At 48.8% G+C, this 12,086-nt stretch overlaps 1 protein-coding gene across 3 annotated transcripts in view; it reads left to right on the top strand.

Annotated features, from left to right (window-relative positions):
• Positions 1–12,086, top strand: part of ITGB5 (integrin subunit beta 5) — a 171,825-nt gene that overhangs the window by 32,171 nt on the left and 127,568 nt on the right. For all 3 annotated transcript variants that reach the window (XM_029605250.1, XM_029605249.1, XM_029605248.1), the window contains one exon: positions 5,754–5,961. In XM_029605250.1, the coding sequence (XP_029461110.1) occupies positions 5,754–5,961 (208 nt within the window). The remainder of the gene's footprint in view (positions 1–5,753; positions 5,962–12,086) is intronic.

Raw genomic sequence — 12,086 nt, 5'->3', positions numbered from 1 at the left:
GCGACCAAGATGATAAAGGGATGGAACAATTCCCCTATGAAGAAAGGCTAAAAGAGGTTAGGTCTTTTCAGCTTGGGGAAGAGATGGCTGAGGGGAGATATGATAGAGGTTTATAAAATAATGAGTGGATTGGAACAACAAGTAAATGTTAATGGTTGTTTACTCTTTCAAAGAATACAAAGCCTAGGAGACACACAATGAAGTTATTAGGTAATACCTTTAAAACTAATAAGAGAAAATATTTTTTTATTCCACACATAATTCAGCTCTGGAATTTGTTGCCAGAGGATATGGTGAAAACTGTTAGTGCTGCTGGGTTTAAAAAAGGTTTGGACAAGTTCCTGAAAGAAAAGTCTAGTAACCATAATTAAGGTAGAGTTGTAGAAATACTTTGCCTATTCTTGGGATAAGCAGCTTTGAGTCTGTCTACCCCTTGGGATCCTGCCAGGGACTTGTGACCTGGCTTGGCCACTGTTGGAAACAGGATACTGGGCTTGATGGACCCTCGGTCTGACCCAGTATGGCATGTTCTTATGTTCTTACGTACTGTTTCCTCTCTCTGCATTGGCTCCCTGGTGTTCCCATCACTGTGAGGAGTCCTGCTTCACCGCATTAGTGCATTTCTGACAAGGTTTGACTAACAACCCCATCCTCCAGTCTGGTCTCCCTTCTTTTCCCCTTGGGGGAGAAGGGAAGAACAAGAAATGTTCTCTCCCTCTGGGCTGATGGCCGGGCTTCGCATTGTATACAAGCACTGCAAAGCACTTTCAGAATGTGCGGCCGGCACAACCCCCATAATGGTAGCCCACAAATTTTGACGGTGCTTTCTTTTGCTGTGGTACCAGCACACAAAGGGGAAGTCCAGCCGTAGGACTGGAGAGCCAGAGGAAGCGAGAGGCATTGACAGGAAGCTGCTAATACATCTTTCCCTCCTGGTCCCAGATTCAGCCTGGCGAGCAGCCTTGTGATGGAGGTTGCAGTTTGCAGCAACAGGGAGATGGGGTGCGTGCAGGCAAGTCGCATTGATAACAGGCGTCAGGTTCAGCCCTCAGACTTCCAAGGTGGCAGTGTAGCGTGTGCTATGGACTAGGCCAAGGGATGCGGTCAGCTTGCAGGTGCCAACCCTGGGGGGTGCGTAAGCACCCGCAGAGTTGGTGCCTACGGTTATGTTGCAGTGAGACATGCAGCATGGGCAGGCACACTTATTTGTGATACCAGCGTTCTGCTGTTCTGCATTACTGGGTGGCACCAATCACATAATTCTACAAAATTACCAAATCCATGTCACCTGCCGCTGAGTTTCTTGTAGCTATGAATGTTTTGTGCGAGGCAATAGCTGGGCACACATTCTTAAAATTGCTCTGGCAGGGCATTGACTTACAGCTTCAGGCCACTTTGCACATGTGGATGCCACAAGTTTTCCATAGTGCTGTAGGGTACATAGTGACTTTTAGAGGGTTTGTGGCATCTGTGATTCTATCTGCACCTCTTCCGTTGGCTGGTGATCTGAATCCAAGGCTGGCGTAGGATTTGAAAGGGGCACAGGATTCTCAGAGCCCAGCAAGGATGGATAGGTGATTGATGAAAAGGTCACTTTGCCTTTTAGAAATGTTTGCTGCTAAGTGCCTTACTGACCTTCGGATTTTACTGTGGTCATGAATTACAGAGGTGAAGACGTCTTAGGCAGAATTTGCCATTGGTTGCATCTGGAAGTTGAGGAATGCTTTGACAGCTCTTCACGAGACGTTAAATCTTCTTAGCAGCCAGTGACGCTTGCAGTACTGCTGCTGCTGATATATGTAACAGAGATCAGTTGAAATTAATTAATTTATATTCCTCAGCAAGTAAAACATTAGGCATTGACCTAAGTGTTTGCATATTAGCACATGCTTTTTATTATGTTTTTGCTGGTTTCTATGGGCTGAGAACAGCTGTTTGCCTTGCTGAGATAATAGCAGATGACGATGATCCGAGTTACAACTAAAAATTATGCTCTTCTTCATCTCTGCAAGCTGTCTTCCTAACCCTGTGCTGACTCCTCACTTGCAGCTTCTGTCTCCCGTTCATGGAACGTCTCTGTTTTTGTGCGTCTTAAGCAAGCTGAACTTGTTCTTCCTCTGGTTCCTTTTTCCGTATGTGCGTTTGATTTTACGGCATGCCTCTTCTGTGCTTTCTCTTGAAACCTTGTTCCGCTTGCCAACGGAAAGCATGTCGTTAAGTAATAAATATAGATTATTGCCAATAATTTTCATCGGTAGAGTGGGAGCCTCCTAGAGGTGTGCAGGATCATTCCGTTTGTTGAGCAAACATGGCATACTGTGCTAGTTGAGGAAGGCCGGGGAAAAGCAGTAGAAATCTACTGTCGTGTCTCGCGGCTTGCGGGTCTGTGCCGCGAGCGACGCCCCTTACCTGACACCATCTTCTTCGCGGCAGGACGCCGCCATCGCGGCAGCACACCACCGGCATCTCTTAGCATCTGCACACGCACCCAACTTAGGGCATGAAACCCTCTTAGTGAGGTGTTTTAAATCCCAAGGGCACACAATCTAATTTGTATCTTCTGGGGGCTGCTCCGGCTGACCATTTCACTCCCACGCTGACTCTTAATCCCTGGGGGGAATCCTTTTTAGGGGGGCGGGGAGATTCGCGCCTATGGCCCACATTGATGAAAGAAGGTCTCTAGTGTGTGTGTGTATACATGAGAGAGATCAGGTGACTGGTGTGTGTGTGTTGTATGTGTGTGTGTGTGTGTGTGTGTGTGTGTGTTGTGTGTGTGTGTGTTGTAGGTGTGTTGTAGGTGTGTGTGTGTGTGTGTGTGTGCTGTACTTTAGGTGCTTGTCATGTGGTGAGAGGCTTTAGTGACTCAGACAGGACCGGTTGGGGTGTTGAAATAAAGTTTACTGATTCATAAAGTTAAATAAAGTCCATTTGTCCAAAATGATGAGCACTGACTGCAGTTGCAGGGTTTCTCTCTGCGTAGGTAGGTGTCCTTGTTACAGACCGCTGGGTAGAGCCCATGGTGACTTTAGATGCGCATTACTCTCCCAGCGGCTGAATCCTAGTGAGAGAGGCTCCCTTTTAACTGCAAAAATCCTACCGTGAGGCCTCGTCTTTCCCGCGGACACCCAGCCTGTCCTGATTCCTTGGGTGGGAATCCGGATGGGACCTCCTTCTCTTGCTCTTTCCTTTGGTGCATCTGTTCTTTGATCCTTAGCTCTTAATTCAGGTGATTCCTCCTGTGGGATTGAGCTTTTACTCCTGCGCTGAAATCCCAGTGGGGAAGGGGGGGGATCCAAAACCCTCTCCTAAACTGGGGTTCCTGCTGTCACAGGCGCTTGCCACATTCAGGGTGGGAACGGGCTCCCTGGTCTCCAGCCTCTGAGTACGGCCAGTCAGGGTGACCTTTCCTCAAAGAAGCAGGGGGAACTCAGTTCCTTCCATAAATAGGACTCCTCTAGCCTTCACCATCTCTCGCAGCGGGAGCCGTCACTGCTGCTCGCCTACCTAGGGTTTAGAGGAGGCTCACAGGTCTCTGGGCCCCTGGTGAGAGACCTTTTGCCCCTAAAGGGTATCAGGCTCAACAACTTGTCTCTGTGTAATTTAAAGTGAGAAGGACCCTCTGGCAGGGAGTGCGCGGTGAGGTGTCCCCTCTGAAAGAAAACTCCTTTGGGCAAGGCCGGGAGGCCCTACCAGAGCGTGGAAAAAGTACATCCTTACTCTGCAGCTGCTCTCTCCCTAACGGAGGTAAAAAAAAGCTGGGCTTAATGACACTGGGTTGCCCAATCCAGAACCTTCTAGTGGGAGGGCCTGAAGAGATGGATGGCTCCTACTAAGGACAGGGATAGTGGCATCTAGTGGCCAGACCTGGTAGGGGCGCTACAGACACTTAAAGGGCCCGCGGTGGGAAGACCCCTGTGGCGCCCTTAGATGATGTCATCAGCCTCCCCTATATAAGGCTCCTCGGACACCCTTCCAGTGCCTCAGCAACAGGTCCAGCTACCCCTGGGAGTGTGCGTGGTGCCAGCGTGTTCCTGCCTTATCTGCCAAACCTATCCTGCTCTCTGCTTACGCAGCCCCTCGGACTGATACCTTGTTTGACCTTTGCTTGGACTTCCGCTCTCTCCTGTCTGCTGCCTGCCACTGACCCTTGCTTGGACTCCAGTTTTGCCTGTCTGCCCCCCCCCCCCCACCTCTGACCCTTGCCTGGCCCTGGAGTCCGCTGCGTTGCCTGCTCCCAGAGACCCTCGCCTGCCAGCCCCGGCACCCAAAGGCCCAACCCCGAGGCTGAACGAGGGCTGGCGTAGATGAAGCCTCCACCCGGTCTCTGCCTTGTCAGCCTCCTCCTGCCGGTGGTGAGAACCTGCTGGGCCCCTCCCTGCAGGTAGAGCCAATCTCGCCCCAGCCTAGGGGTCCACAGACGCAACGTCTATCCACTCATATTCACTCCTAGGCAAGAGAACGTGTGCCATTAAAAATCAAATCCTTTCATTCAAAGAATCTCGCTCGTGGAAGGAAGCAGTTAAATCCTCTGCTCTTCGGAATGACCCTGAAACAGCCCCTCGGGGTCGGGGAGGTCGTTCCAGGCAGCGTGCTGAATGATGCCGCCGCTCTATGAGCAAGTCATTTTCAATGTAAGGATCTGATTTTAGAAGGGTGCCGTCAATCTGACTGCAATGACCACCCCTCCCCCAAAAAACACAACCTCTGCCTCCACAAGTGAATTCTTTGGAGTAAAAGAATCTGATTTAAAAGATACACATTGTCAAGCCTGTTTCATGCCCGGAGTTATCATCAAATCACGCTCACTCTTGGACACAGGGGCGGACAGGCATGTCGGATTTGATTGTGGGCTGCATTTTGACCCTGCGGCAGTACTGCCGAGTCATTTATTGACGCTCTGCGTTGGTGTCAAATGGATATGTCACAATTTATTAGATTTTTTGTGCGCAGGGGTTACCACAGCTGGCCCCCGTTTTTCAGGGGACCGTCTGAGCTAGTCCTGATTTAACCTCACCGCCCGGGCTTGTAGTCCTGCTTTTCTTAGGAAAGTCAGAACGACAGGTCCATACCTGCAGTGGAATAAAACCAGAACCCTTAATTGGTCTGTCCTGGGGAAATGGAGCCAATTGGTAAACCAGCTGTGCACGAAAGCAACACCGAGCAGCTCCAGCGAAACCGTGGCTTTTAAATGCTTGCTGACCAAGGACTGTGTTTGCAAAAAGGGCTTCACCCCCATTCTGAGTCTGGGTGTGAAAAAAAGGAAAGTTAAAAATCTGTCAACAAAAAAAAAAATCTCCGGGAAATTTGTTTCCCCAATGTGTTCGTAACAACCGCGCTTCACGCCCGCACGGCTCTGAGAGCGGTAGGGGGGCACCTTCATGGACTGCAGGGTAAGTCTGGGACCTGGGTGGCAGGATGCGCACCGTGACCCCTGGCCATTCAAAGTCACTGACAACGAGCCAGGCCAGCATCTCGCGGGCCGCAGCTGTTACCCAGTGGAGCCCACTCCTGGGCAAATGCACAGATGAGAAGCAGGGTTCATGACTGCGACCGTTTTGCCTGTTCCCCCTTCTCCGATTCTGCAGCCCGTGGTCCATGCGCGCCTGTGGGCCTTACGCTCCCGCTCTCTCGAGCCGTCCTTTTCCGCTTCCGGCCGTATTCGCGGCCTTGGTCTGTTGAACATGAAAAGCAATACAAGTACGAGCAACTCTTGTTTTTCCTCTCTCTCTCTCTCTCTCTCTCCTGTACCCCAGGAACTGGGCAGCGCGAGAACCGTCACGTCGAGGTGCGACCTGGTAGAGAATCTGGTCAGGAAAGGCTGCACGAAAGAGTTCGTGGAGAATCCCGTCAGCCGCGTGAGCATAGTCAAGGACCTCCCACTGAGCAGCAAGGGCTCCAGCACCGCGCACGCCGATGTCATTCAGATAACGCCTCAGAATATTTCCATCAGCCTGCGGCCTGGTAAGTAATGTGCATTATATACATTGGCAACGTCATTTATTTAAAAACTCGTAGCCCGAATAAATCATTCGGTACGGTATCGGGATGCATACATAATATATACAGTACCCGAAACATCTCAAACGTATTAGTACCCTAAAAAATATAAAACAACAAAAACACAATTACACAAAAGTAAAGATTTAAGATCCTTCCTGAGCACCTTTAGATCAGTCTGAGCCCTTAATTCCTCGGGGAGCGAGTTCCAGAAAGGAAGCTTTGGTGGGATTTGTTCTCCCTCTCTTTTCTTTTTTTTTTTTTTATACTTCATCATCAACCTCCTCTGCACTTGTTATCTTGGAAGGGCCCCCAGCCCCATTCACTGCTCCCCCCCCCCTGACTTTTCCTGGATCGTCTGTTGCTCGGGCCCGCTGCTTGTTGCAGTAGCCGTTTGCCGAAGGGTGGGAGTGTAGAGGGTGGGAAGCAACGATGCCCCTGAAAGTATCTGACCGCCTGCTCTCTGAACCCTCCCAACTCGCCGGGAGCCACAACGCGTCTTCCTGTGTGGGAGTCGTCAAGGCTCGGCTCCCTTTTGGATCTCCTCCACCAGCTCTCACTTGCAGCATTGGCTTCATAGGTTGAGCTTCCCCCCCCCTCCCCCATGCACCCCCCCTTTTTTCTTCTGTGTAATATTTTCAATCTCCAACTCTTTAAAAAATGGTAAAGTCAAATTTTAGTATCGAGTGCTGTAATTAAAGTTTTATCAGTCCAGGCATGTTGCACTTTCTCCACCCCCCCACTTCCATCCTGTGACACCCCCCTCCCTCCCCCCCCCCCAGTTTTTGAGAGCCACTGGCTTAGAGAGAGGGGTGCCCGGCTCACATCCCCCACCCCATTCAGTAAATGCCCCTGCGGCGCCAACAGCCGAGTTCAGTCTACGGAACAGGGATCTCAGTTGGTAATCAGACCAGGGCCTCCCAGATAATTAAAAGTTATGCTCATTTCTCTGGATGATTTATCAGTAGGTAATATACCTCAGAAAGTAAGGGAGGGGCATTCATGTGCAATAAATATGTAGGATGCATATTCCAGAAAGGCACTCTGCAGCTTTTCTTCACGGGGTGAAGCCTGGATAGCAGAGAGATATGCTCTGTGAAGGAGCAAATACATTTTATAATGGGCTGCGGAAGTAGGTATGTGTGTAAGGAAAAAAAAAATAGATTCCCACACTTTAAGAATGCAGTGACGTCACGTATTTGTTTTCTTCAATTAGAGCTTTTGTCTGTTTATAGAGAGAGACCAGGGATGGAAAACACTGTTTCATCTGGGGATGGGAAGTGTGTATAGTGCAGCTCCTCAGCACCGGCTTTCCAAGCGAGAGTATTTGCAGAGATTTTAGCAGTGCTGTCAGTCTGGACCGCATTCTGATGATCTCACTCCAGGAGCCCAGAGTTTCGTTCCTAGAGATCCTGTCACTGCCCCTTGTTGTTCAGAGAAGGGAACAAAAGGGGGTCTGTCATGCACGAGATTGCCAAAGAATACCATCTTCCAAATATGCTGACGAATGGCGCTCCTGGAAGCCCTTCTGCCAGCCGAGGTCTTGACCGTAGGGCAAGCTTTAATCTGATTTCAGATCAATGTCCGGCAAGCCCAGATGTTAGATGGGATTGTGGATTGTAGTTTTTTCTGGCCCCTCTAAGAACTTCAGAAGTGCCTCGCTGGGTGAGACCAAAGATCTATCCAGCCCAGGATCCTGTCTCTGACCGTGGCCAGGCCCAAAAAAGTGCATCCAGTTTCCTGTTGCTCACGCCCAGGGATAAGTGATGGTTCCTTGGTGAACTTTGCCTGCAGTAATTTGTCTGAACACTTTCTAAACCCGCTGTGCTGGATGCCTTGACCAACATCCTCTGGCAACAGATTTTCCACAGTTTGATTGCGTGCTGAGCGCAAAAATACGCTCTCGAGTTTGTTTAAAATCTGCTCCCTGACAGTTTCAGGGAAGTGATGTTCACTTTGTGTGCAGAATTTAAAGTGAGTCGGAACTTTGCAGGAAATATAAAAATATAATGAATCTCCAAAGGTTGTAACTGACCCGCCAGTGTTTCCTTCTCCCCCTAGGATGTCCCTCGGGTCCCTCAGGGAATGAATTTCTGGGGGGGCTGGATATGTTTTTAACTGGAAGTGGATTGCGAACTACCTTACCTTGAAGAGCTCTCTGTGCCGCTGCCGCTGCTGCTGCTGGGGGTGTCTGTCGTGTTATCAGTAGTGAGCCCTGATATCGGGAAGCCCTGTGACATCTCTTACCGCCTCCAAGGGATCCTGTCGGAGAACAAAAAAAAAAAAAAGAGTGCCGTTCGGCTGACTTGTAACCTTCATTAGACCCTGGAATCTCAGTTCCTCCACCTCCTCTCCACTTTGTCACCCTCCCAGGCAGCCCGGGAGATGCCTGAGAAGTTGCCTCCGGTGAAATAGCACCCATTTCTGGGTTTCTTGTTTAAACTCGAACCTCCCCTCCCCCCCATACACACACACACTTCTAGAGCTGGATTCAGGACCCATGATTGCAGGGCCTCTGGCTGAAGCTCGTCACTGCGGTGACTGGATTAAACGTAAGTTGGGAGGGGGTATAAAATAGGGGGAGGGGGAGAATCCCCAAGAGGCTGCAAATGAAGGCTTCTGGTGCCAGATCCCAACCCTAGTTCTGACTGAGCTGAAAGCCCAAAGGAGCAGGAGAAAAATGCCGAGTCCAGAACTAAAAACCTGAGCCATTAAGGAGGGAAAGGTCCCAGCAGTGGTTCTTCCGGGCCTTCACATCACTTGTCCTTCCACGCGCTGAAAATTTCCGTTTTTGGTACGAACTGGAGACCATCTCCGCTTCAGTTGACTTTGAGATCTTCTGATGCCCGCACTTCCGTGTCGTGCTGTTGGGCTAGAGAAAATGTTAGCCACAAGCCAAATGCTCGCTGGTGGTTACAGTAACTTAGAGCTGACTTCTTTTCCAAAATGATCACAAAATTACAGAGGAGCCTTGCTAACTGATGTACTTTAGCTTTTGTGAACAAAAGAAATACTCTTGCAATAAATATTTTCTTTCATCTGTTACCTGAGAGGATTCCACTTAATGTTCAAACCTGTCTAACCGGTGCACTTGAAAATGCAGGTTACAGGTCTAATACGACATGTTGGAAAGAGTCATGTAACAGGAGTTTCTGTCTGTCCATCCGTCTGGAGGATAAAATAATCCTCCAAAGAAGGGACGAAAAGTGATTCAAATTGGCACACTAGAAGAAAATGGGACCATCTCAGACAAGTTGGAAAACCAGAACCATCGGGTCAGTATCTTCGGAAAATGGCCTCACCCCCAAAATATCCCCTTTGCTTTACTATCGGAGGCGCTCAGTGTATTATCTGATTCAGAGCCGAAGCCAGCCTGCAGGTTCGTGGGCCGGGGTGGTGGGGAAGAGAGGAGGTTTACGCAGCTTCATTAAGGCACGCAGGAGGGCAACCTTTTTAAAATATCAAATCTGAATATCTTCATTCACCAAAGTTAACCTTTGAACTTGGAAAAGCGTGCCGTAAATAAATGATGACTTGGCTTGACGGAATGAATATCCTTTCATCCTAAATTCTTTACTGAAGTCCTCAATTTGGTTGAACTTGACCCTTATTTTTTTTTATTATTTATTTAGCAGGTATTTAATTAGAAAAGCTTCATTGGGTTTTCTGGTTTGCTGCATGGAACATACAATCATTTCACAATTCTTCGCCTGTAAACCAAGTGGCACTTTGCATTCATCGTGTTCTTGCCTGTTGACTTGCTGTGATTTCACGGCAAAACGTCTTCTCCCTTTTTGAATACGGCAGCCTCGTGTGAGCTTATTTTCGTAATGTTACAAACACTTCTTTCACTGTCGGACCATGTAAAAGTACTAAAAATCTTTTCGTGTCTCTTTCTAGCATAAAATATAGGCTCACTTGGCAGTGTGGTGGCGCTGGTAAAATTACATCTAAGTGCACATTCTAAAAATACAAAACGGGAATTTTCCTGTGGGTCCGACATCTGCTGCAGCAGGAAGCGCTTAATACTTTTAGAACGAATCAGTGCGGCCACTGCCAGCTTGGCTGGCCACCTGGCTGCACCCAATAAATCAGACAACTCGTGTGACAGCCGGGAGTAACCCATCCAGCTCTCGAAGGTCTGTGTCCAGTGCAAGCGCGGTTGCCTCTGCATGTGAAAAGGAAGATTACGTTTTAAGCACTCAAGAGAGCTGTATTCCTGCCGTATGCTTTATTACCGTGTGGGCCCACTTTACTCACTGCCGGCAGTTCTGGACTGGAACGTGTGCAGCCTGGCAGCGCAAGGGCCGTCGTGGGCTTTAAGTGTGCCGCTTGCCCTCTCTCTGGTCGCCTTCTCTGTGCCCAGTCAGCCGCTGCTTCCGTACAGGTGGCGGAGGCGGAAGCGGTGAACAGCGTTCAAGAATGCCTGGGACAGGCACAAAGGATCCTTAGCTGTAAAGGAATGAAGTGAAAGCCAGAGAGTGAGCGGGGTCCTACAGGATTTATTGTAGCAGGAAGAGAACCGGGCATGCTCCGTGCGTCTTACATTCCTTTCCTACTGTCGTGTTGCCCCTCTTCTGTGTTTTCGCTTTCTTCGGCCTGCAAGAAGCAGGAGCTTCGGAAACCTGAGGCCCACCGTGGCACGGCAGGTGAATGCTTTGGCTGGCATTTCTTGCAGCCATGAAGACTTGCTGTGGAATGCGCTTTCTTATCATAAGATGAAGACGTTTTCTCACCAGGGAGGGCAGGGAAAAGAAATATGATAACACTTATCCTTCTTGTCTACAGATGTACTGTTTTAAAGGTGTGTAGGTTTATAAGTGTGTGTGTGTGTGTGTGTGTGTGTGTGTGTGTGACGTGTATCTATAGATACATAATATGTATATATATATTTGCTAATGGAGGTGTTTGTGGATTTAGTGTTGGATGATAGTTTGGGCATTTTATTTTACAAGCATTATTATATTTTATTCTACATTTCCTTCATGGCGGTGATGGGCAAGAAGAAGAGGTTGGTGGACTGTAGGAGTAATTTGATAGATCTGCTCTTTCTGGGGGGTTGATGACGCCACCAACCTAGATGGCCGCCTGAGACTTTCCTCCCAACTCCTGACAGCCTTTAGAGGAGCTTTTACATTCCAAGTTGGAACAGATTGTAAAAAGTTTGAGGATGGCTATTAAGCAGAAAGTGGCAGATTTAAAATAGTCCTCATTCTCGAAAGTTGGAGACGAGCTCAGCAGCAACAGCGGAGAATTGGGGCCTACATGGGCGCCAGACCCAACATGGCGGGAAAGCTCCGTGACCACTGTTCACTCTCAGACTAAGGCGAATATACCTTTGCGAGCTGAATGCCACAAATGATTTTGTGAGATCAGGAGAGATAGTAAAAACAATAAAGCCGAGCTGATTGTGATGATGCCGGGTTTGTGGGAGGAGCTACTGGATATCGGGTGCTGCACCAATGAGCACAGGATGGACCCTGGATGCCCACTCGATTCACCTTGAAGACTTAGACAAAAAATTGTTAGCACTGGGGGATGAAAATTTGACTCTCTCTGAAAAGCCTGAGGACATTAAGAATCGTTCTCGGCATTGCAACCTCCGCTTCCGGGGGGATTGTGGACCGCCTGGAATATAACGACTGCAAAGTTGCGATCTTGCAATTTTTGTGATTTCTTGCAAGAGTCTGAGAAGGCCTCACCCTATGTCCGTCTCTCTGATATAACCATCGAGAGGGCTCACCGAGCGTTGGGGCATTTTGGTTTTCTCCCCCAGTTTTTTTCCTGCTCGGATCATGAGCACATTTCTTCGTGGGAGTTGCGGTGGATGGTGGGGAGGGTTCTGGAAAGGGTTTTCTTCACTGAATGTACAAGTGGGGTTGAGGGTTCAGGCAGAACATGTGGTAGCGTGCCGATCAACTAGGATGAGAGTTGGCACTGTTGGGGCTTCCCTTCTCTATGATATTTTGCTGAGACAGGGGGACTTCTGGATTCTTTTATTTGTTGCTGCTTTAATCCTCAAATAGAACTCATGATGGCTCAGTTGAAATTATATTCTTCGAATGTAAAATGTTTAAACAGTCATAGGA

Source organism: Rhinatrema bivittatum, chromosome 6 (assembly GCF_901001135.1).
Source record: "Rhinatrema bivittatum chromosome 6, aRhiBiv1.1, whole genome shotgun sequence".
NCBI classification, from domain to species: Eukaryota; Metazoa; Chordata; class Amphibia; order Gymnophiona; family Rhinatrematidae; genus Rhinatrema; species Rhinatrema bivittatum.
The sequence above is the reverse complement of the archived record's forward strand: the minus strand, read 5'-3'. Positions and strand labels throughout refer to the sequence as shown.